This window comes from Chondrus crispus, genomic scaffold (assembly GCF_000350225.1).
Source record: "Chondrus crispus Stackhouse genomic scaffold, scaffold_37, whole genome shotgun sequence".
In the NCBI taxonomy this organism is placed as follows: Eukaryota; Rhodophyta; class Florideophyceae; order Gigartinales; family Gigartinaceae; genus Chondrus; species Chondrus crispus.
In genome coordinates this window covers 206,118-230,905 of record NW_005179283.1, presented here as the reverse complement: position 1 = coordinate 230,905, position 24,788 = coordinate 206,118, and the positions used below count along the sequence as shown (strand labels likewise).

The 24,788-nt window shown below is 58.7% G+C and overlaps 5 protein-coding genes; 3 read left to right on the top strand and 2 right to left on the bottom strand.

Annotated features, from left to right (window-relative positions):
• The first annotated feature begins 19,322 nt into the window (after nucleotides 1-19,322).
• On the top strand, nucleotides 19,323-20,588 carry CHC_T00006160001 (hypothetical protein). Its single transcript, XM_005718262.1, has one exon. The coding sequence runs from the start codon at nucleotides 19,323-19,325 to the stop codon at nucleotides 20,586-20,588; it is 1,266 nt and encodes a 421-aa protein (XP_005718319.1).
• A 31-nt stretch (nucleotides 20,589-20,619) lies between these two features.
• CHC_T00008390001 (probable 26S proteasome, non-ATPase regulatory subunit) lies at nucleotides 20,620-21,675 on the bottom strand. XM_005718261.1 is given in 2 exon segments: nucleotides 20,620-20,727; nucleotides 20,728-21,675. The coding sequence occupies 1 exon segment, from the start codon at nucleotides 21,673-21,675 to the stop codon at nucleotides 20,728-20,730; it is 948 nt and encodes a 315-aa protein (XP_005718318.1). The 3' UTR covers nucleotides 20,620-20,727.
• Nucleotides 21,676-22,013: 338 nt separating this feature from the next.
• Nucleotides 22,014-23,370, top strand: CHC_T00006159001 (hypothetical protein). Its single transcript, XM_005718260.1, has 3 exons — nucleotides 22,014-22,050; nucleotides 22,249-22,961; nucleotides 23,155-23,370. The coding sequence occupies exons 1-3, from the start codon at nucleotides 22,014-22,016 to the stop codon at nucleotides 23,368-23,370; spliced, it is 966 nt and encodes a 321-aa protein (XP_005718317.1).
• A 310-nt stretch (nucleotides 23,371-23,680) lies between these two features.
• CHC_T00006158001 (hypothetical protein) lies at nucleotides 23,681-24,484 on the top strand. XM_005718259.1 is given in 5 exon segments: nucleotides 23,681-23,810; nucleotides 23,811-23,858; nucleotides 23,977-24,077; nucleotides 24,194-24,308; nucleotides 24,309-24,484. The coding sequence occupies 3 exon segments, from the start codon at nucleotides 23,811-23,813 to the stop codon at nucleotides 24,306-24,308; spliced, it is 264 nt and encodes an 87-aa protein (XP_005718316.1). The 5' UTR covers nucleotides 23,681-23,810; the 3' UTR covers nucleotides 24,309-24,484.
• A 1-nt stretch (nucleotide 24,485) lies between these two features.
• CHC_T00006157001 (hypothetical protein) lies at nucleotides 24,486-24,788 on the bottom strand. The gene has a single exon (XM_005718258.1). It carries the CDS (start codon nucleotides 24,786-24,788, stop codon nucleotides 24,486-24,488), a length of 303 nt encoding a protein of 100 aa, XP_005718315.1.

Below are 24,788 nucleotides of genomic sequence, written 5' to 3'. Positions count from 1 at the left end.
GGCACGTGAGCGGAGGATGCGAAGGACAGTGTGCGACACGCCTGGTCCAACGAAATTCGAATGAGGAACGGAGGTTGGTACTCAGTATGACGAGCCTCCCTCGCAGTGCTGAGTCCCCCACAGAGCGCCCTGTAAGGATGCACGGAGAAGGGAGCACCGGGGAACTACTGCCGGCTCGAACGGGGACTTTCGAGTCGCCCCGCTCGGGCACGGGAGGGAACGTCGGGAGTAATTATGATAGTAAGGAAGGAACGCGGGCAGAGACCCACAGCCCGAACAGCTGCCCCAGGGACGACTCCCCGGCGCAGGTCGCCCTCTGCACGCGAAGAATACAACCGGGCCGGCGGCCCCACGGCGAAGGGAGCTCATTCGATGCCTCCCCGCGGTCGGGAAACGCGGAGGGGCGAGGACAATCGCCCTAGCGGGAGTTATCGAAACTCAGAAAGTCGAAGGGCGGACTGAGACAGAAAAAGAGTACAGAATTTTCTGTGCGTTGTGGACCAGGTACGAGGGGATAGTGACGGACGTAGTGGAGCAACTCGTCAACGCAACCGTACCTCGCATCATACGGTAGGTCCCCCGTAGGCGGGGGGGGAGACAACAAGAGGAACGAGCTCGCCCCACACGCCCCTCAAGCCAGGCGGGAGAGTCGGGAGTGTTTCAGCCAATGGGAGCTCGTTAATTTTAGCCGAAGCGCGGCTCTCCCGTAGAGGAGCGACGTCACTCGAACCGAGGCACAGGGTCCGGAGCGCCCTCGTCCCGAAGGCGAGGGACGCCAGATAGAATACGGACTTCGCGTCCCCGCGCACTCGCCCGCTGGCGGACGGCGCCGCCAATGAGGCGACTGCCGCGGGCGTAGGAGAAAGACTCGCGAGGAATTGCCTTAGGGGATTTACGGGAAAGGAAAGGACTAGGGATGTAGAGGGCCGGTCGCTACGCTGGCCCGCTCAACGGTTCGCACCGTTGGAGAGCACCGACGACCCGGAGGCACGCCTTTCCGGGGGGCGGTAGCTGGGGTGCGACGGCACGTCCGACTCCACCTCGTGGAGGGGCGGAAGCGCTATCTCCGGGTGGGAGGACCACCCCGGACGCGACCTGGGCGGGACGGCTGGTCCACCAACCACCGAGGAGTCGTGCGCACGTCTCTCATAGGGGTCCGGAAGTTGAGGGAGAGGCACGTGTGTAGGGGAAGCCCGAAGGTCGTCTCGCTCCAGGCGATATCGATCGCGCTCGGCCGATAACTGCTGTAGCATGCTGCTCTGGCGCGACGCCGATTCACGAAGGGTCTCGATTTCCCCCTGAGCATGGCGGAGTTGTGCACCGAGGCGACGAGCCTCGTCACTCCGCTCTATGTACCAACCGGCCAGTGTTCGGAGCAGACCTCCAACTTGCCAAACTCGGCCGACCGAACGGCCCAGAGCGCAGACCACCCCTGGGATAGCAATGATCTCGTCGTGACTCAGATCAAGGCTGCACGTGGTCTTGGGACTCACGTCACGACATGAGTCGGCCCCAAGAGGGGGCGAGAGAACCGACGGAGCGTCTACCAAGGCACTGTACCCCTCCCCGGAAGGGAAGAAGGGAATGCGTGGGGAACGTGCATCTCGGAAGGCGACAGACGGAGCTTCGCCATCCAAATCGCGGTACCGCTTCCGGCGCGCGGCTCGGGCAACGGACCCCACGCCTCCCTTACTCCGGGAAGGAGCCGACCCGAGCGGACTGGGACGCGCTACGAAAGCATCCCCTTTCCAATCGTAGATCACGTAGAGGCTCCGGGTGCTGGTTGTGTAATCGGTCCAAGAACGCCGAATGCGCTCCGGCACCGCCACGGCGCGGTGCATAAGATCGAGAACCATGGAGTAGGACCATGGGACGTGCGGGGAGCCGCGCTCCATGGGGTGCAAGGTCAGGTCGGGAAGCGACGGCGCGACCCGGCCAAGGAAGGACAGCATGCCAACGGGCTGTACGAAAGCCCTACCATGCAATGACACCTCGTCCATGAAGGCGGGGCATAGGGACCACGCCCATTCGCACTCGAAATTGTAGACCAGCTCCGCGTAAGCCGGGTGTACCGGGTCATTACAAGCGAAGCCAAAGTGTCTCAGAGTGTAGGGGAGTAACGGATGGACCCCTAACGACGGGAGTGCCTCCCCTATAACCGCGGGAAGCTGGGTAAAGTCGCTCCGGGACAGACCGGGGGCGAACGCGGCTGACGGGAAGACGCGTCCGTCTTCCTCAGCAGCGTTGCGATACGCGGACCAATCGGTTGGCGCCAACGCGATGTGGTGAAGGCGCATCAGGGAACAGGCCGATTTTTGAAGGGCCGCCCGAGCCTTCGAATGGGCACGAGTACGGGAGCTGACTTATAGCCCCGCTACCTCCGAAAGTACGAAAGGACGGGGATCCCGGGGGCCCCGATGGAAGAGGTACGTCGACATCCGGTCGACGTACTCGGCCTCCTCTACACTATAGACGAACGTCCTGTCGCCGGGTATCTCGTCCGGAATTTGATAGGGGGCACCCTGGCCCTCAGATAGCAAGCGCCCTAAGGCCAGGGACGCCTCCTCAGCTCGGCCACCTGCGTATATGGTGCGAATCCGGAGTAGATCAGGTCGCAAACTCGCTCGCCTCAAGAGTTCACCGACGGTGATGCCCGACCGCGCGTGGCGACGCCACGCGTAGTTTAGGCGACTGAGCGGTAGTGGAATCGACCGCTCCAAGGGGACGCCCAGCCACTGCGTGGAGATGTCGGACACCTCCTCCTCCACGACCCTGCCGAGCCGGGAAAAAGGCGTCGGCGCCCCGGGACGCCGACAACTACCAGTGGCCCCGTGAGAGCCCTCGACGGGACGGTACGAACCATCCCTCGGCCATGCCGCGAGCTCCCCATCGTGCGAATCACTCGCGCCACCGACGGGCGCAGCCAACGGCGGAGCGACGGGCGGCGGCGAGGGATCCAACTCCTCGGATACTGTAGAGGCTCGGGTTTCTCGAGGCTTTCGGAGAGGCCTCGGAGGCCACCAGAGCGGCGGCGCGGAAGGGTTGAGAGCGGCCGAAGGCGACCGCGATGCCACCTCCTCGACGGGGGTGGAGTGACCCATGGTCGGGGAGCGGACGACCGGTGCGTCCGATCCAATCCCAAGGGGCGCCAGAGGACGCGCAGGGCGCCCTCAGAGGTAGTGAGGGGCGACATATGGATGACGTAAGGACGCGGGCCAAGCCAGCAGACGAGGGAGTAAGCCGGCTCTCGGGTACAGAAAGAAAAGGGTGCCTGCCAAGTCGGATGCAGACGAACAGACCCTTCCGAAGGGAGGGACGAGTCGACGCTCAAGGCGAGCCCAGAGGGGGCACGCGCGACCGAACGGCAGAAAACAGCCGACGGCGACGAAGGGGAGGCCAGGTCTCGGGACGCCAGAGAGAGGGGCGATAGATCGACCCGCGCGCAAACGAGGCCAGAGCGGGACACCGAGAATGCCGACCCGAGAGCGGGGTCGTGGGAGGGAGTAGAAGGGACCGTATCGATTATACGGTCAACCATGATTTGCGCTCTGCGAGCACCCGTGGACGCGGACGTCCCCGCTTAAGGGGGGGGGCCGTGTAGCATAACCCCCCCCCTGGGGCTTTATTTTAGATTAGATCAACTCAGAATCGGATCGGTTACTGTAGAGCTCGATGCTCTACAGTATCACCACGTGTAACCCCGAGTACAGGGGGCGCACGAGTACACGTGTACGCGCGGGACCGAAGAGCGCACACACACACGTGTACTGTCAGCCCCGATGGCTGACAGTATTACAGTGCCGACCGACCGCTACAGTACATCGGTACTGTACTATTATGATAGGTTATTATGTACATTAAATATGGAGCGGACCGGCGGCGGTGGAAGAGGACAAGCAAGGACCTGTCACCCACCGACCGTCAAGGTCCGACTGCCCGCTTATTCTAAGGTAGCGTTCGCTAACTACCTTAAAGCGGCACCGAGCGCGGGTTGAGGACGCGCGCAGTACGCCCACGAGTCGGCTCCGCCTCCGCCCGTCGGTACTGGATCGTTACCCAGTACCGCGCCGGGGCGTCGAGGCGTCGAACCGCTCGCACGTACCGGCGTCCTCCCCGTTCCCGCTCTACCACGCTACCCGGGCCCGCTGCCCGGTGCCGTTAGCTGGTGTCCCGCTTCACCCCGTCTTCCCGATCGGACGGGGTCTCGGTCGAACTGCGCATACACCCCTATCGCTGGGGGTGTTTATGCTACACCCAGGGCTCGTCCTGGCCATCGTGAGGCCGCAGTGGGACATCACGCCGCTCGAGGCCGCGCGCAAGAAGGCGCGCCTCCACGACATCGTGGAGCGCGAGCTGGCCCTGCGCAACGTCACGTCCGTGTGGGGGAGGGCGGGGGAGGTCGGGCAGAGTAAGATGCATCGGAAGCGGTATGACACGATGACACGGTCATGGCACGGTCATTGGCGGAAATGCCCGTTTGCTGCGAGCTGTGCGTGCCGCTGGAAAAAGGTGGGGGCATATTTTCGCGCAGAAGAGCGTGGGCGCTGGAGCTGAGGAGATTGCGGCCCCGAAGGAGGCTATCAGGAGGCTCATCACCGACACAAAGTACCCGAAGTCCGTAGCTTCACTTCTAAGTCCCGAAAGAGGTGTTAATTTTGGAATTGATGAAAGTCCCATCAATGGCATACTCGGGTCAGGTTCTCCCCTCTCACCGCCATTCTCTGCGAAATAGCCTTTTCCTCGGCGCCCTGATTTGCCCCCGGCTGCCACGCCAGCTGCCCCTGGGCCGAAATCTGTTGCTCGCAATCCGATAGATTTGAAGTTCGGGAACAGCCTTACCACTTTTTATGCTTCCTTGATATGACCCATCCCGTCACATCCTTCAAAGAGATATATATTGCTACCCGCCCGAACGAGTCGCTGCAAGACCCCTTCCGCGAGAGCAAATCCATGGGCCAAGTCAACGTCTCCTTTGAGGAGCTGTTCGAGAATATGACCACTTCCGTCGTTCGCGGGGACCCCGCCGATGGCGAAGACTATGAAGATCACGTGCGTGAAGTTGCCTTGATGAAGCCGCGGTACTAAAACTTTGATGACACGACTGAAGGGCCGACAGATCCCTACGACAAGGGCATCGCCTTCCGCCGATGCGTCCTTATCAGCATCGGAGCCAAGCCCGGAGACGTCGAGGAGCCAATCCTTCGGCCATGCCCACCCCCTACGCGACCGAAAATCGAGTTTTACATGATGGAATTTTCCATCTTACGTGCGACCGAGCTCCCGCTCTTGGGCGGGAAGCTGGAAGGTGTGCGCGAGGCGTGGCCGTGGGAGTGGATGCAGGGGCAAGGGGAAGAGGCGGAAGAGATTGACGGAAGGAAGAAGTGTATTATGGCCGTATGAAAGGTGATGGCAACGCCACGGGCGTTTCCGAGGTTGCCGGAGGTGCCGAAAAAGAGGCCTTTGTGAGACCGCGAATAGGTTTGCGAGGAGAGAGAAAGGCGTCGGGAGACTAGAGAGAGGAAAGGTGTCGGTTGAGAGATGTGCCAGGGAATAAGAGCGCGTGTTGGGTGAAAACCACACGGAGCATGGCAAGGGGCGTTCATGTACGTCCTGCGAGGGGAACATCGGAAGACGTCGGCTTCGTACAACTTCACAGCGCCTGCAGCATCCTTTCCTACTCCAACCCGTCCGTCCCTCGCTGGGTTGCCTAGCCTGAACAGGATGTTGCCGTGTTGGCATGCTGACGACTGGTGAGGCTGCTCTGCTCGGAGGCCGCCTTCTCGTCCTGTTTCATGTTCTCCGGGGCTTCTATTAGTAAACTAATGATAGGTACGAGCTACCCTTGATGGGGAAGGGTAGGTTTTGAGGGAGGCACGGTCATAGAGGCACAATGGTCAACCTCAGCAAATGCTAACGGAAGGCCCAGAGGGGGTCGAGGCAAATCCAGCTCGCGCTGCCGAGTTGTTCGAGAACGCCATGGAGAGGGCTTGTAGCATAAACACCCCCAGACGACTGGAGGTGTATGCGCAGTTCGACCTGTAGACCCCGGATCGGAGAAGGGGTGAAGCGGGCCAACCAGCTACGGAACCGGGCTCGGGCCCGGGTAGCAGTGGTAGAGCGGGAGCGAGCAGGGACGCGCGCACGCACGAGCGGATCGACGCCTCGACGGCCCGGAGCAGCACTGGGTGACGTACCAGTGCTGACGGGCGGAGGCGGTTCCGTGCTCGCTCGCGTGCTGCGCGTCCACTCCGGCTCGGCTCCGACTAAACGCGCGCGAAGAGCGAAGGCAACGTTTAGAATAAGCTGGGTGGACTGACCTTGGCGGTCGGTTGAGGACCAGCCCGTGCTTGTCCCCTTCCGCCGCCGTCGGTCCGCTCCATATTTAATATACAAAACAATCTATCATAACACTACAGTACCGAGGTACTGTAGTGGGCTACTGTAGTGCAGGTCGGCCTGCACTGTAATACTGTCAGCTATGTCGAGGCTGACAGTACACGTATTACTCGTGGTGCGTGCGCGCCTCGCTCGCGCGCTGTACACGTGTGCGCGTGTATGCGCGTGTCCCTTGTCCCCGTGGTGTACACGTCGACACGCGCGGTTGTACTGTAGAGCTCGACGCTCTACAGTAGCTGATCTAGTTCTTGATCTAATCTAATTTAAAGCCCCAGAGGGGGGGGTTATGCTACACGGCCCCCCCCTCAAAACTGAACGTCCGCGTTCAGCACTCTCGGGCTTGTAGAGGCGACCATGTCTGAGGGCTCTTTCGCTGGTCTGGAGGTGGATGCACGTCGTCCCGACCCCCTTCTCTTATCGTACCGCCGTTCTCGCTCCCCGTGTTTGTGCGTGGGCTCTCTCTTCTTTTCCCCCAACCCATCCGAGCGACGCTCACTCAGTGCTCGCGTCGACGTTTCTTCCGTCGGAACATCTTCTCCCTTCCTCGCGGTTCGTGCCGCGATCGTACCGTCGCCTTTCGTCGGTTGTCTCGGGGCGCTGGTCATGGTGTCTCCGTCTGAGGGTCGCGTTGCCTCGCTTGCCGGTCCTTCCCCTGCGCCGGTCGTCGTGGCTTCCACGGGGGGTGCCCCGGGTCGTCCCGGGGATGTCATGCCCCCGTGGACTCTTCCCCAACCGTTCCAAAGAGCCCGCGGTTCGCGTGGGTCGACGACGTCCGTCGAACTAATTCCCACCCTCCACGCTTACGCTCAACTGTGTTCTGTACATCCCCCTCCTTTTTTTTTTTTTTCTCTTACGACAGGGTCGTTCGCGGCGTGTCGATACCCCCGCCTCGCGCTAAGTCGGTCGGGGTCTCGTCCAGGGCGCGTCCCTCTGAATGCGTCGTCTCTTGTGCGTGGTATTCGCTGATGCTTTTTGACAGTCCGTACCTGTCAGGTTCGCGGTATTTTTCGGCGCGTTCATTCTCCCGTCCTCGAAACGGGGCCGGTCGTGCGCGATGCCGGTCTTGCCACTAACGCGTCGTGGTTTTCTTCCCGAGCTCGTCGTCGGGCTCGGCTGAGTACAGTAGCCGTCGTTGTCGCTCATGGTCAAGCGAGCAGGGCTAGCGGGGTGACAATCCGAATTGTCGGCGTGGCTCGGAAGGTGAGAACTTGTTGTTCGCTTTCGTGAGCCGCGTCCGCTTTCGGGTGTGACCGTACGCGCGAATTTGTGTACTATTACGGGAAGATGAGAGTACGAGCGCCCCGCTCTCCGCCCTTCGGCCGTCGGTCGGGTGCATGTCCGACCGGAGTCCGCCTCGCTTGGCTCTTCGTAGACACTACCGGGACGTCCCCGCTCGTCCTTATTGCACGTCCACTGCAGGCGTGCTGCGTACCTCAATCCCAGCGCGACGTCTTCCTCGCACTGTAGTCTCCCGCCGCTCCGAAATCGGACGAGCGAGCAGGGTTGACGAAGCAAATCTTCGGCGTGTGGGAGAATGGGGGGGGAGTCGCCTCCTCCCTCTTCACCCGAGCTACGCGTCCGTGCCGCCCCGCCGGTGGGAAGGCGGGGAGGCCAGTTCGAGGGATCATTCGATTGATCCGCGCGGGCAGGAGGGTCTGAGCACGTCGCTGCTCCTCATAACCCGCGTCCGCCTTCGCGCGTGAGCGCACGCGCGGCGGTGTGTACTCCCACGGCGAGAGGGAAGTCCAAACGCCTGGACTCTCGTGGATGCCAGCAAAACTTCTCCGCTCTCCCTTCCTGTCCGCCCGTCACCGTCGTAGGGCGTTCCTTCCGTCCGGCCCTGTCTGCTACCCAGCGCGACGTCGCGCTCCGTACTGTAGCCTTCCCCGCTCCGCTTTCGGGCGAGCGAGCGGGGGAAAGGGGCCGATCGTTGGCATGCGGGGGACGAGGAGGGAGTCGGCTCCTCCCTCGACGCCCGAGCTGTGCGTCAGCGCGGTCGTGGGAGAGCTCGAGCCCCCCCTGCTTGCGAGCCCACGGCGGGGGCGCGTTCGTTGCTCGCGTGCCGTATCCACCGCGGGAGGGTCTTTTCTTGCTCAGCGCCTCGGGCTGCTGTTCTTGGTGCCCGCTCCGCGTCCGTGACGACCCGTGCGTCGGACGTCCGTTGGTTTGACGATTATGAAGGGGGCGGCACCGCTTGCGTGTGCCGATCTGTGGGTACACGCTGTACTCTTCCCACGCGCCGCTGTCCGGACGTCCCTTGCGCGTTGTTGCGTACAGCACGTGTCTGGGCGTCCTGCCCGTGCAACCGCCCGTCAGTGTAATTTCCCATTTCACCAATATTTTCCCCGGTATTTAGGGTATGGCGGTGGCTGTTTGTTGGAGCTCTGATCTCGCGTGTATCAGCCGACGGCGGCCCATACTGTCTCTTTCTCTCCCCTTATTCCAACTGGGGCGTACTTGTCGTTGCTACCTAATGCAGGGCTGCGTCTTCTCGTCGTCGCGAGGGACTCGGGATCGCGGAACATTTCTTCATAGCGCAGCTGGTCCGGACCGGGGCGTGCAGGACAGCTGTCCCCATGTCGGCAGAACTTCTGGCGACCGCGGGGCGACTATATCGCTCTGGGAGATCGTCTCCCTGCTGGAGGGCTCCTTGCCCACAGTCCGTGACGAGGTGCCCTCAGGGCGCAGCTCGTGCTGTTCGCTTCCTCTGGATTGCTTACGGGACCTTCGTCGATACGTCTTGACGTCCTCTGGTCAATACGAAACGGGCGATGCCTTCGTGGGCACTTGTTTTAGGGCATTTTCGCGTTCGACCGCGTCACTCTGCCTTCTACTCCTCGAGGTGCGACCGCTTTGCGTAGGGCAGCACGTACTATCCTCCCTCCTGCCTCTTGCCGGCAATAACTGGTCGTTTTCGATGAACTCGGTTGCCAATACGTCTTGACGTCTCGCGAATTATTCCGTTGCTGCTCTCTGGGGACAGCTGTCCCTTCGCGCGTCCCCCTTTTGCCCCATGTACGCGGGGTGCATTTAATTCGAGGTGGAATTTAATTCGCAACGATGCGGTTGAGGGCCCCCTCCTCAAGAGTGAACGTCCGCGTTCACTTCTGAGGTGAGGTCTCTCCCTGTACGCGCCCGGAGTCTTTGTGCGTAACGAGACACCAACTCCTCGGGGATGTGGGTACGCGCCGTCCATGTGAGAGTATCGTAGTCTGCCCATTTAATGAGGAACTCCGTAGTTCCATCCTCCATGACGCGATGCTTGAGTAGCCGTTCGACGGCATACTGTGTGCCTTCATTGATCTTGTCGGCAAGGTCTTCGGGGGTAGTCGTGCTAGCCTTTGGCGCGTTCGCCGGGGGGGGGGGGGGCGTAGACGCAGCGGTCTGCCGAGACGCGCTCTGTAACTCCATCACGATCGATCGTGATGGTGCGCTGGTCGTTCGCGAGAACTCGGTACGGTCCGACAGCCGGGGAGGCCAGCTTGTTTGATGTCTTCCCCCCATCGGTGGGGTTCAGATATACGTAGTCACCTGCCTTGAGGCGCAAGTTGGTGCGCCGAATACGCTTGTCAAAGTCGCGTTTATAGCGAGCTTGCGTTCGCCGAAGGCTTCCGTAGGCCTTTTGGATAGTCGAGTCCAGGGTCTTGAGGAACTCGGCACGTGGGTTCCCCCTGTCGGCAGGGGGCGCGTCGCCTTCCGTCCGTCGGAGCGAGAACTCCGTCGGGGGCCTGCTGAGCACGAGCTCAAACGGCGTGGTGCGTGTGGTGCGATGTACGTGGGAGTTGTACGCATACGTAAGCGGCCCCACGTACACATCCCAGTCGTCCTGGTGTTCACCTACGTAGTTCCGCAGCATCGAGGCGATTGTTCGATTATATCGCTCGACTTGCCCGTTCGTCTGGGGATGGTACGCCGAAGTGTACAAATTCGTTATCCCCAGAACACGGCACGTGCTGTGGAAGAACTTGGCATTAAACTGAGGGCCGTTGTCCGAAAGCAACGTGCGAGGGACGCCGTATTTGAACACCCACGACTCGCAGAACGCAACTGCGACGGTGTATGCGGTTATCGTGCGGAGCGCCACGACTTGCGTCAGCTTGCTAAAACGGTCCGTAATTACGAGCAGGAATCGTTTTCCTGTCTTCGTCTTGGGGAGCGGCCCCAAGATGTCGATGGCGAGGCTCTCGAGAGGCCTCGTAGCTGGGAACAATCTCAATCGATTGAGATGTTTCCTCAGCTTGACCCGGTTCATCGCGCAGGTCCGACACCCTCGCACCGTGGCTGCCACGTCTGCAGCCAGGTGGGGCCAGTAGTACTCGCGTCGAAGTGCGTAGTACATACGGTTCTGGCCCGGGTGCCCCGCGATGGCCGGGTTGTGGCACAGGCGGAGGAGCCTGGCGCGGAGCGTCCGAGGTACCACCACCTGAACGATATCAGGGTCGAAGGGGTGTCTCCGTTTGAGCACCCCTTGGTGGTCCTCCAAGAACGCGGAGTCCCCGGACTCTGACTGTCGTGCCAAAACGGTTTGGCAGAAGTCATCCACGCGTTGCTCTTCGGCTATCTCCTCTATCGTAAGAGGGGCCGGAAGGTCGTCCTGCGGTGGGGCGACCGGGGAGTCGAGCGCGCCAGCCTCGGGGTCTTCGGCGCGCTGGATATCGGCGGCGTCGAACTCGTCGTTCTCCTCCCAAAACGAATTGGGTCCTTGAAGACCAGGGCCTTCGTCGTCACCTCGCGGTTCGTCGCGCGTCCGTACGCGCGACCTTGTTCGGGCTTCGGCTTGGTTCCGTGTCGTTACGAAGACATGGACGGCCTGATGATCGCAGCTCGCGGTACACGCGTGGTCCGCGAGCTCGTTGGATACGTCTCGAACTGTCGTGCCCCCGTCGAAAGTGGGGATGTCGTCATCCACCTCGACGGTGGGGCGAGGGTCATCGGCGACCTTCGGCGACACGAGTCGTGACAGGGCATCGGGCACCTGATGCACGCGCCCGGGGCGGTACTGAATGGTGAAATCGTATTCAGCCAGACGTAGCCGCCACCGGATGAGTCTTCCTGAGCTCTCCGTGAGCGACATGAGCCATCGGAGGGCGTCGTGATCCGTCCGGACGGTGAACTTGGTTCCTTCGATATACCGCCGCAGTGTGCGGACGGCCCACACCACGGCGAAGCACTCACGCTCCGTAGCGCTGTAGTTCCGTTCGCTATCGCTTAGTGCGTACGACCAGTACCCAACGGGGCGCCAATCGTTTGGCTCGTCGTGCTCCTGTAGGAGGGTGCACCCGAGTTGATATGCACTGGCGTCAGTGTCCAACAGGTACGGTCGGCCGTACCGTGGTAGCGCGAGGATCGGCGGGGAGATCATCGCAGCCTTCAGGCTTTCGAAAGCCTGAAGCTGAACTTCCGTTGGGTTATCGAAATCGTGATCCGAGTCCTTGCACGTTATATCGGTTAACGGACGGGCAATCTTCGAGAAGCCCTTGACGAAGCGACGATACACGTTACACGCCCCGAGGAACGAGCGCACCTGCGTCAGCGTCCTCGGGAACGTGAACGTTCGGAAGGCGTCGGAGGCCGTATCCGAAACGCTCAGCTTACCTGGGGATATCACGTGCCCCAGGTAATGCACCTTGGGACGGAAGAAGCTGCACTTCTTAAGCTTGAGGGAGATGCCGGCACTCCGCAACAAGCTCAAGACGGTATCGAGATGCCTTGCGTGTTCCGCGTCCGTACGTGAGAACACGATAACATCATCGAGATAGACGAGGCATATTTGCCAGCGGACTCCGGAGAGTATGATATCGAGGGCACGTTGGAAGGTGGCCGGTGCCCCTTTTAATCCAAACGGCATGCGCAAATGGCGGTACGTACCCATATGTGTCGTGAAGGTAGTCTTATCCCGGTCCTCGGGAGCGACCGGGATCTGCCAATAACCGGAATTGCAGTCCAGCGTCGTAAAGACGGCTGCATCTCCTGACGAGTCGATGCAGTCGTCCATACGCGGCAGCGGATACGAATCCGCTGCAGTCTTCGCGTTGAGACGCCGGTAGTCCACGCAGAACCGAAGAGAGCCGTCTTTCTTCGGTACGAGCACCACCGGGGACGCCCACTCGGTGCTCGCGGGTTCGATAACCCCTGCGTTCAACATCTTGTTGACCTCCTTCGCGACCATTTCGCGCATGGCCGGGCCCTTCCGATAGGGCATAGAACGAATCGGTTTCGTTCCCGGTTCGAGGGGAATGCGGTGCTCTGTGGCTTGGATCGTTCCGAGCGCACCGCTCCACAGACTCGAGTGCTTACGGAGCATCTCGAGCACGTGGCCACGGAGCTTGTCATCATCGATGTATGACAAGTCAATCTCTTTTTCCCAATCCATCGGTGGATTTTCGGGATCCTTCTGCTGGGGGGGTACAGTACCCTCCGCCGTCGGTTGGGGTATAGGTGACCGTTCGTCCGGGTCAACCCCTTCACTCCATGCGGTTGCCTTCTCGTCGGAGCTGGATCGGCCAGCTCCGACCTCTCTGACTTGATCGGTCAAGTCGGTCAGATGCAACGCGAGCGCGACCCACTCAGCAACTCGACGTTCGGGCGTGAGGATCGCGAGGGGGTTGCGCTTCGCGTATCCCACGACGGTGTGCTTCGGAAGCCGCCTCTCCCGTCGCAAGAAGTTTGCGACGATGACTTCGAATGTCTGGTTCGGCAGGACTTCCGCGACGCCATTCGTCAGCCTCACTCCATGGCGGTGTTGGAGTGAGGGCTTGGGCTCCAGGAACACGAGACCCCTCCCCGCGGTTGTCACACGCACACGGGCTTGCGACATCGCGGGGATGGTAGCCCAGCGGGCGATTCGGATCGCCTGCGGGGCCTCCTCGCGTACCTCCGGACGACTCGTTTGGCGACCATGTCGCCTGGTAGGGGGAGTCGGTTCCCCCTTCCCATTGACGATGGCTACCGACCCACCGTGACGAAGTTCGAGCTTCTGTCCATCGATGTCGATGCTGCGTACGTGCGCATCAATGAACGCCGTCCCAAGTAGAACGGGAACAGCGAGTTGTTCCGCCACTACGAAAGGTATGCGGAACGTCGTGTTCCGCAGCCGGACCGCGAGGCGGACGACCGCCGTAAGTCGAAGCGGGTTACTGTTCGCGCCAGCCAGGCGTGGTAATGGCGCGCCCCGTATTGCGTAGCGAGCCCAGTCGGGAGGGAGGTCGGCCTTCCTCACCAAGTTGTAGCCTGAGCACGTGTCGACGGCGATCGTGTGGGGCTTAAACGCGTTGCTTTCGGTGGCCACGGAGCCCAAGACGTTATATATTTTCGACGTCATGAGGCATACGAGGTCATCTACCACCTTGGGCGCGACCTTATCGGTGAGGTCGTTCCGCCGGGGCCTTCGACTTCGGCGTTGGCCCCTCTTGCGTTTCCTTCGGCTCGAGCCGGGGGACGTTCGCGTCTCAGTGACGCCCGTCCAGGTGCCGGAGTCCGTACGAGGCGGACATTTCGTCGGCGACCTTGGGCTCACCGGGGTCAGGAGGTCGACCGACTCGTGTCGGTCGGCGTTAACCACGTCTCGCTCGTTGCGTTTCACTGGGATGTCGGGTGTCCCTGTGGTGCCTTATTCCAACATCGGGTCTACGTGGACCTCGGTGTTGGGTTTCTCCTGCAACATTGCTGGAGTCCCCGTGCTCGACTCCGATAGCGGGGGATGTATTATCGGACAATACCCCCCGTGTCCTTGGCCAGCACGCGGGGACCGGTCTAGTTCATAGGGAAAAGACGGCTCACGCGACCGCGTGTACGTAACCGTCTTTACCCTTTTTTCGAACTACCGGTGCTATCGGAGCTACCCCCCTGGCTATCGACGGCCAGGTCTTCTCCGGGTAGCCGGCCGCGTGGGTCGGGACTATTCCTCCCCTGCGGCTCGGCAGCTTTGGCGAAGTACTCGGGTACTTCCGGGTCTTAACCTGCGGCGCCCGGTCGTCGCAGGATATGGGGAACGAAGCGAGTCGGCTCTCCTTCGTGACCCTCCGTGGGTAGGGGGTACGGATCCTCTACCCAGTCTTGCAGGTACATTATCGCATTCTGTACCTGTTGGGGTAACCGAGAACGGTCTCGGTCCCCTCTCCCTCCTTGGCGGGGGTATCTTGTGTCGGCCTGGCGGTAGTCGGGCCGATCCCGACGATCGAGTTCGGTACGACGATACCCGCCTCCACGGGGGGCGAAGCGAGCGCCCCCACCCGACCGATTCGGGAAACCTTGACGCGGGGGACGACCCTCGCCGACCGCTTGCCGGAGTAGATTGCGCGCCCCGGGGCGCGTCTCCATCTGGTACCGGTAGTTCCTGTACGCCGTGAACATTCGTTGTTCCGGCGACAGGAACGGGCAGGCGTACATGGCGTGTCCGTACGTACGACATAGCCAGCACACGTACGCGCTGCCGTCCGTTGAGGCGAAGGTCGCCGCGTGACGCGCCTCCTCGTCGGTGAGGAGGGGCACGCGAGGGGCTTCACCTCCGGTATCTCGGTTTGAGATGTCGAGCTCAGCGACCCGGGGGTCCGTACCCCTGGGTGCTCTTGGAGTGGCCGCGAACGCGGTCGCGTAGCTCGACGTCGTTCCGGTCGACATCGGTGAAGGGGATCGACCCCCTACTGGCCCTGCTCCTTGCCTAATGAGGACAGGGTCGGCCTGCCACTCATCCTCCCCGACATGGAGGGTAGAGGCGGGCGAACTTATTGCGGCGGACTTCGTAGTCCTGCCAGCCCTCCCTGCCGGTTTCAAATCCGGCAGAGGTAAACCGCGTCGAGCGCGGTAAGTGGTTCCTTCTGCCGTTGCGATACGGCGGATGGTCGGAAGATCGGTTTTCTGGCGGCTCGGCAGCCGCTGCACTGTCTCGGAAACTGCGGCACGGGTCGCAGGAGCGAGTCCCCGCACGAAGTAGTGCGCGAGGGACTGTTCGGAGAACACTGCCGTGCACCGGAACGCCGCCGTTTCGAGCCGGTCCGCGAACGTGCTCTCCGTTTCATGAGATTGCTGTCGCGCCGTCGCCACGGCGTCGTACGCTTCACCTAACACGTCGTCGGTTAGGTAGCGTTTCAGGAACTGGTTCACGAGTCCCGGCCAACTCACGTCGTCGTGTAGTTGGCCGGCGCGGAGGCCATGCATCGTATAACTCGTATACAGGCGCTCCGCGTCGCGCTCTAAGAAGTGCGCGAGGACTCTGACGGCAACACCTTCGGTCAGGTGTTGCGAGTTGAAGGTTATCCGAATATCCTTCAAGAACGGTAGGAGCTGGATCGGGTCCGTACCGTCAAAGCTCCTCATCGTGGGGCGGATCCCACGGCAGCGTTGGACGTACTTCGCGATCCGTCCCGCGTCACCCGAGGTGACGAGCCTCGAGGTGTTATCCAAGCGGTACATACGATAGTCAGCGACGGCGCTGAACTCTTGAATCATCGTATGCACCGGCTCGAGCCCGGGCTCGGCGGGACCTAGCGTGCCGAAGGAGGTAACCGGTAGCGTACGGACGTCTACCGGACCTGGATGCTCGGCATAACTCGCCGGCGGGTAGCCGCCCCAGCGGGGATCGACGGAGAACTTCGGTTCTCCGGATCCGCGGGCGGCTCCTCCACGGTCCTGTTCGTCCGCGTACGATACGCGGTCCATCTGCCGCCTACTTACGGGGATAGGCGGCAATGCTTGGGTCTCGGACGCGAGATTCGCGCCCATCGGGGGACGGTTTCCTTCCGCAGTCCGACTAGCGTCGGCGCCAGTCGGACGCCAACCTTCCGGAGCGACGGTGCTCGGAGGTACGGCACCACCGGGCCTTCTCGTGGGGGCACCGGGCAGCCTTGCGGCCATGGTCCGTTCCATGTCACGAGCACGCTGTCGCGTAGCGTTGAGCTCGGCGGAGAGGTGCGCGAACGCACCCAACTGCTCTGCTGACGGGGACGGTCGATCGTCGGGACGTCTCGTCGGGATCGGCCTCGTGGGGCGACCTTGCCCGTGCAGTACGGGCTGTGCGAGGCGTGAGTCTTCGACGAGCACCAGTCGCGAGTGTAACTCGTCGACTAGTGCTCGGAGATTCTCCAAGGACTGGCTGACTCGATCGAACCTCTCTTCACGTAGGGAGCGGAGCTCGTCCACACATCGCGAGTAGACGGCGTCCGTCACGTCTATACGGAGTGAAGTACGGACTTCCTCGATGTAGTCAGCTATGCGATCGAACATCGCAGCCGCTTGTCCTTCAGGGGACTCGGGCGACGGTTCGCGGTCTCGGAGACCAGGGTCGCCGTCGCCGAACGGCGGGGATGGTGCGTGCAAAGCGGCCGCCCTCGGATCCGCCGGTTCGGACCGGATCGAGGTGGCGTATTCTTGACTCATCTCAACGCGTACGGAGGCGGAGGAAAAAGAAAGTCTTCTCGGAAAGATCTCGGGGTCTTCTAGGTCGGGAGACCACTGTAGCATAAACACCCCCAGACGACTGGAGGTGTATGCGCAGTTCGACCTGTAGACCCCGGATCGGAGAAGGGGTGAAGCTGGCCAACCAGCTACGGAACCGGGCTCGGGCCCGGGTAGCGGTGGTAGAGCGGGAGCGAGCAGGGACGCGCGCACGCACGAGCGGACCGACGCCTCGACGGCCCGGAGCAGCACTGGGTGACGTACCAGTGCTGACGGGCGGAGGCGGTTCCGTGCTCGCTCGCGTGCTGCGCGTCCACTCCGGCTCGGCTCCGACTAAACGCGCGCGAAGAGCGAAGGCAACGTTTAGAATAAGCTGGGTGGACTGACCTTGGCGGTCGGTTGAGGACCAGCCCGTGCTTGTCCCCTTCCGCCGCCGTCGGTCCGCTCCATATTTAATATACAAAACAATCTATCATAACACTACAGTACCGAGGTACTGTAGTGGGCTACTGTAGTGCAGGTCGGCCTGCACTGTAATACTGTCAGCTATGTCGAGGCTGACAGTACACGTATTACTCGTGGTGCGTGCGCGCCTCGCTCGCGCGCTGTACACGTGTGCGCGTGTATGCGCGTGTCCCTTGTCCCCGTGGTGTACACGTGGACACGCGCGGTTGTACTGTAGAGCTCGACGCTCTACAGTAGCTGATCTAGTTCTTGATATAATCTAATTTAAAGCCCCAGAGGGGGGGGTTATGCTACAAGGCTCATGATTGAGACGCTATGTTAAACCTAGCAATCTTAGTAAGGGATGGAAGAGACGGTGTTATGCGGGACGCACCGCGCGCTGTGAAACTGTTTGAGGATGCGATTGAGTAAGACGACGATGTTAGTGCCATGGTGCTTCTCGCCAATCTGCTGGTAGAGGGTGCCGAGAGAGTCGAGGCGAATGCAGTTCGCGCTACGGAATTGTACTTGCGGGCGATTGAGAAGAGTGATGATACGCAAGCCATGGTGATGTCACCATTTACTGTTCAGGTCATAAGTTGAACCCAAGTCTTGGCGCCAACCCGCCCGAAAGGTTTATACTGTACAGTCACACCCCAATACTGTAATGTATTCAATATTTTCAGGAATTGCAATAGAAACCTTTGTTTTTGTTTCCTTTTTGTTTCCGCGGAAACGTCTAGGACTCGCGATGCGTGTCTCATCGCAAAGAATGATACGTGTGAGCGACGTTCAGTAGAGAGTGATGTACACGTGTTCACTATGCCTTATCACGGCTAGGCCCTATCATGTCCCACCCAAATGTGAGAGTCTTTGACGCCTGCCCTGCGATATAGCATCGGCCCCCCTTGAAAGATAGATAAATAAACACGCTCACACGTGTCATGTCCTTGTTGTACTGTGTTCATGCTCTCAAGCTTTGAATTGCCGTTCGGACTGTGTCAACGATATCTGATTTTCAACCAACAAGAACATACCAAGTGTATCTCACATACTATGTTCTTACCGAAAACTTTTCGGTATGCTGTGAGTTTTGCAAAACTCACATACGGTAGTTACAGTACAGACTCTGTACTGTAACTACACTGTACCGTTGTGAAGAGTCGGGTACTGAAATAATAATCACATGATTTGATTGGATATGTGCGTCTGGCACACAGTGGAAACACGCGCGCATGACTCCACAGAACACATCGCATGTACGCTTATACAACGATATATAGAGTAGAAGTGACACCCAGTGAGCAGAATGCAGAGGCAGACAGTGAGAGAAGGGGACAAGCGAAAGGGTGAGAGGACAATAACGTGGGCAAAAGGAAGGAATTCTCAATCGAATGCACGGGAAGACGAACAGACGGATGGGTAAAGAATCAAGGGAAGAAGCCGATTCGTGCGACATGGAAAGAGATGGCAAGTGCATGCCGCTGCACCGAAAGGACGAGTGTAACGGAATGGGGGCTGGACCCACGAAGAAGGAAGTGGTATCACCACTGACAGAGGCGAATTCGGAGGATGAATCGAAGGATCAATGCGTACGTATGATGTACATAGTATGGACGAATGCAAGGAAAAGGCAGCTGAAAGACCCGCAAAAAGGGAAACGAGCGAGGAGGAAACGATGGATCCCGTAGCTAGAAGGGTACGGCATGAGTACTTATAGACGGGAGGTAGCTGAGTTAGCAAAGAAAAAAAGAGCATCGATCGACGCCAGCACATGCTGATTACATTTGCCGAACCCGTATCCACAGTGTAGTCCGAAGGAATCAACCAATCAGCGATATCGTCATGAACAACGATTTTCTCACAACCGTATGCGTTAGGATATGCCCCTACAGTATGATACCCCGTGATAAAGAAAAGAAAAAAACTGTACAGGTACTTGCTCGCGGTAACCTCAGTAGCCTACATCGCTACTGTACAAACTCGACTGCGATTCAGCTGTACTGTAGTGCAAAAATGGTTTCCAACAGTGCTGCCACTGGCGCCACCAACCTACCTCCGCTCGCAGTCTCAGCGCTCTCTGTCGGTCTATGACCGACCGCGATCTTTCCTCGGCCACATCCACCCCCCAAACTGTGCGTCGTCGCCGTCCTCCGCACACAATGCGACATTCCGCCCGCGAGGAGGCTGAATTAAAGAAGCCCCTCAAGTTTTCGATAGCGTCGGACGAAGAAGACGAGCCCTCGCTCCCGTCATATCGCCCTCGCCGCCGTGCCTCAAATGAAAATGCCCAGCCTTCTCTTTTCCATATCCGCCTCATCCGCTTTCTTATCCGTCTCTTTCCCCGCGTCCTGCTAGTGCTCGTAATCGCGGCAATCGTTGTCGCTATGCTGCCCGGCGGCTGGCGCGTCGCCCTCTGCGCCGCCAACGTGCTGCCGCCGCCGGCCATGCGAACAGGCGAGAATATCACATTGGTGGCACATCGCGGCTGCGAGTTTCCATACCCGGAAAATACCTTGCACGGCCTGAGATACGGTGCGCAGCTCGTGCGCTTCGTCGAGCTTGACATTTCGCTCACGAGCGATGGCCATGTCGTGGCTATGCACGACGATTTGCTGGACCGTACCACAAACGGCACGGGGCTGACGTGTGAGAGGCCGTTGGACTATGTGAAGAGCTTGGCTGTGAAGATGCCGGAGCGCGATCCGAGGGGGAAGATTGCACAGGGCAAGTTTTGCTCGGATACGACGGCCGGTGGACAGAGCGTGCCGTGCACGTACCGGGTGCCAACGCTCAATGAGATTTTCGACGAACTGCCGGAGGGCACAAAGTATATGTTGGATGTAAAGAACTGCTATGCACCGGGGATTGAAGCCAACTCGCCGCACTGCAGCAATTGTACGATGTTGAGGGAAGCGACGAAGAAAGCCATGGAGAAAAACTTTATCAAACCAGAACAAGTTGTGTTTACAACACAGCAAGTAGCGTCCCTCAAGGCGTTTCAACTGGGACTGCCGATGGGGTATAGCTACTCGCTGGGGATGGGCCAGTCGTACTCACACTACAAAAGAAAAACACTGATGGCGAAGATTGAAGGGGATAACTTTAACACGGCGTCACTTTATGTCGGGCTTGCGGCGGTGCGGCCTGACTTTGTTCGCCAACTCCGGGAATCTTCGATCCCGGCGTCGATGAAGCATAGAGATGTGTTCGCGTGGACGATACGCAGAGATTTCGACTTTCGACTTGCTAGATGCGCTGGTGTGACGAATCTCATAGTAGCAGAGCCAATGCGAGTACTTAGGCGAATTTCACGAGACGTAGGCGCGCTTCTCGCAGCATCCGAAGACCCATAACTACGAATTCTGACTCATCGCATCAAACAAGTTGTAAAGTAGTTTGTACATTACCCTGTCTCGACGATGGTGACGGTTACCAACATGTCATAAAGTCAAGACGAGGGCGGACAGTTGAACTTTAATAGAAAGGCCGGGGCTATGATTCAATAATAGCGACATCTTGTCGGAAAACGACTGTATCCAGCATGGTACCGAGACACTGGTTGATGTTCTCGCCCATGAGCTTGGCGACATCCGCCTCTAGATGCTTCTTCGCGTCGCGTTTTCCTACTCGAGCTATGACAAGTTCTTCCGGAGTCAGCTTCTGTTCTTCCTGGACGGCCTTGTCATAAGCCTTTGCGAGTTCGAGCATGGCGGCGATTGTGTCCTCGTTGTTTTTCGAATGGTGCTCGAAGTCGCGGACGGATAAACTATCCATCCACTTCTTCTTGTGCAAATTGAGAAGCATTTCTTCCTCCAGGGCGTTCTTCTTGTACGCGATGGCGATGGAATAATATTGACGGTTGAGGCCATGAATGAGGGCCTGGATAGAGGGCTTGTGCAAATAACCGACGTTCGAGGTTGTCTGACGAGGTTCTTGTCCCAACATGTGTATCTGAGGCATGATCAATCTGAAGGCATCGATGACAACCTTGCCCTTAACGCTCTGAATCGGGTCGATGACGACGGCGACGGCACGCTGGTTGAGCTGTTCAAAGCTCTGCTGGGTATTGATATCAACGCCCGACAGCCAGCAACCAAATGAGGGATGTGAATGGTACCAGCCGACAACCATTTCCGGCCTGCCCGTCTGCTTGAGCATATCCAGCATCTTTGTTTGGAAAACCGGGTCGACGGCCTCGACTGAGACTCCCGTACCACTCTGCGGCATGGCGAAGACGTCCACGACTTTGACGGTATACTCGTCGACAAACGAGCCTAGCATGAGCCCCATGACTTCCATGGGGACGCCAGCGCGGCCGTGTTTGAGCATTTTGAGAAGGGCGAGCGAGGAGATATGGACGGTCTCGGCCGTGTCCATAATCGGGACGTCAGCCGAGATGGCATTTGGGTTCTGCGTGAGGAGACGCTGCAGACGATCCATGGTGGGAGGGGAAGCGGGGTGCGGGGAATGAGGGCGAGGGATCAAGGGGCAGGGCAATTGCGGGCTCGAAGGTACTGGGAAAGAAGGTAGGGTGCTTCCAGCGATTGGTCTGGGAGAGGCGCGCGACTTTGTACACGGGGCAGAGGTGTCCACGTGTGAATGTGACTACTGTACTCGTATTATTCTGTCGTGGTGTGTCGGGCCAATGGGGAGAGAGAGAGAAAAATGAAAGCGAAAAAGTTGGACCTGAAGGGTACAGACCAAATCAGCGCGGGTGGGTGGGACGAATAGGTGTGAGACACGCGTCTTTACCTTTTTCGCACTCGTCAGGGCGTCGAATGAACGCCCATGGCCGTGCCTTCATTCGTCCGCTCAGTGCGTCCTCAGCGAGGCCAGCTGCCAACCAACAGCAAAAAAGGCGCCCCGCCCCGGATGCACGATAGCTTCCCCCTCCCCCACTCCCCCCTCCCCATACCCCCAGCACCACCTCCCCCCCCCCTTCCCTGCACAAACACCTCCACCTCCCCGCCCCACCAAGCCCCCCTCCCCCCACCGCCTCCCGAAAATTCGGAGGCGCCATGTCAGACCACGGACAGGTCCAGCTTCGTCTTCCCGTTCAGCCTCCCGCATCCCCCACCCCGCACACCCCGGCCTGTCGCTCTACCGCCTCGCATCTCAGTCTTCGCCGCTTTGCTCATAACTATGTCTTCGGGGCCGCATCTCGCATAGGGTCTACTTGTTCGCACCCCTCATCTGAGCCTTCTTCGCATGAATCTCCTCCCCCATCCTTCCCGACTTCTTCAGAGACCGTGTCGTTCGCTGACCTCGCCTCATCATCATCTACATCTCAGCATGCGCAGGCCACAGAGGGGTCGCCGCCGCTCTCTCAGGGAGGAAACACGTCCCCTTGTCGCCGACCTCGCAGCAACAATTTCTTCTCTTCATCCACATTGCGACATGCTTCATCCTCGCACTTATCGGTTAACCCAGAAAATCAATCCTCCTCCTCAACCGCTTTACCGCCGCTAGTTGTGCGGAAGCGACCCACTGAACGATGCTCAGTGCCTAAGCGTTACAGGGAGGAAATTAGCGTTGATGCCCTCACTCTCAAGTTTGAAAGTCTGCTTGGAAGTGGTACGCCAAGTTGGAAGTCTCGTGCCATATCTAAGAGTGGACGCTCTCTCAGTGCCAAGAAGGCATTGAAAACAAGCAAGGCCTTCGTAGCCGCCTTTGGTGAGCTCAATATCGAAAGGCCTGCGAATACTGACGGCGAAATTATCGAGACCGTGGGCGAGGACAGAAGAGAGGTGGTAGACAAGTTGGAAGACCAGGATATCGATGACGAGCTCAGCTTTTTAATCAACAAATTTGAGTTGGATGGAAAGGACAAACAGACTATATTTATGCCGTACATTACTTGAGCACAGTTTGCTGTGTTTCCAAGCATGTGCGTTTGGTAGTCTGGGCTTCATGGATTAGCTGTACGTTATAGTCGGTTGCTGTAGAAGTGTCACTAGTAGATTGCTAGCGGTGATATCTGCACATAAACACATCGCCCCCTATCGCTCCAAGACGAGCCATTTTAACGGCCGGTTTAGTGCAGGGATGAACCTGAATCTCGTTACTGTGACCCCTGTATTCTGTAGCTGTGCATGTCTTTCGCACGTATGTGTCTGCCTTTGGCACTCGGCATGAGAGTTTGCATGGAAGATTCACTGATCTCAGCGCTACCAGCGCACAGGCTTCTGAAAGATGCCAATCACGCGACCCAACAAGGCGTCGCCCACCACGTCATCGGCATGCATGTTGGGAGGCCCAGTGAAAAAATAACGATAACGAAGGTGGAGCAAAGGCGGCATCCTTCATTTTTTGGCATTATGCCAACACTGTAATAATTTAATTCTCTCCCTTCGATATGATATTCGCACATCAATTCGCCACAGCATCACATTAGTTTGTAACATTACTCCGCGTCCCGCCAAGGCCAGCGCTGCACTAAGCGGCCCGAGCAAGTGTCGAGTGCACCCACGTTGAAGTCTACCTACTTCTCGGCAACACTTGCTGCTCACCGAACTTGCGCTTCTCGTTTTCAGGTAGAAAGTCAAGTCTCGTAGCGTTGCGTCCTACATACGCGAATGACCGGGTCGAAAAACACAAAGGCTTCTGCCGCTGGCAAGAAGCAGGTATGTTTTCAAGAACATAGTTTATGTCTACCTCCTGGCACCTAACACCAAAGGACAATGTCTCACATATATCTTTATTTCATTCGTCTTTGCTGCGATGTACTCGTTCCACTGATAGCAGGAGAAGAAACGGGCCCAACCAGGAGACTTTGAGCGCCAGGTTGAACAAATCCGCACTGACATAAAGACAGTCCGCTCCAACCTTGCGGAAGCCCAGAAGTACGTCAAGCCTGTAGAATTTACAACTATAGTTTCTGTTGCGTGATACCGCCATGCCTTGTACTGATTCGTATGTGAACCTCTATGTTGTTCCCTTATTACATTTTCTTGACTAGGGCTCTTGACATGAGCAGCGAAGCCCCTCAGATTGACTTTGACGTTGACATGAAGCCGGACGATAACCCAGGTTTCGACGGAGGCTTCTTTCAGCAAGGACCTTACCAAGGCTAACTGCTCTGGCAGGCATGACCACACGTACCGCGTTTCGTCCCCCGTATTACTTTGTCTCAGGGCGAATGTTCTGTTTCACTTTGGCTTTCAGTTCTTTGCACACAGACTTGTTTTTCTACCACCTTGAAAAGTTACACCGGGAAATGCTTCTCTTGGATGATGTATATGTATTCATTACTAGTCGTAGTCCGACTCATCAGATTCCGACTCTGAGTTAGCTTGCATGTTTGCGTCTCCAATCTTCTCCTCCGTCCCGTTTGCAACGTCTTCATTCTTCGTTCTCTTTTTCTTTTGCTTCCACTGGGGATGCACGATCTCCGCAAAACTGTCGAAAATACGGTAGTATGCAGTTGTACTATCATCATCGACAATTGCAACCGTCATGCATCGCAGCTTCTTGCCAGTCTCCGGGTGAATACATGCCCTACATAACTCTTTTAGTTTGAATGGCGACAACTTCTCTTGAATAGACATCGGCAT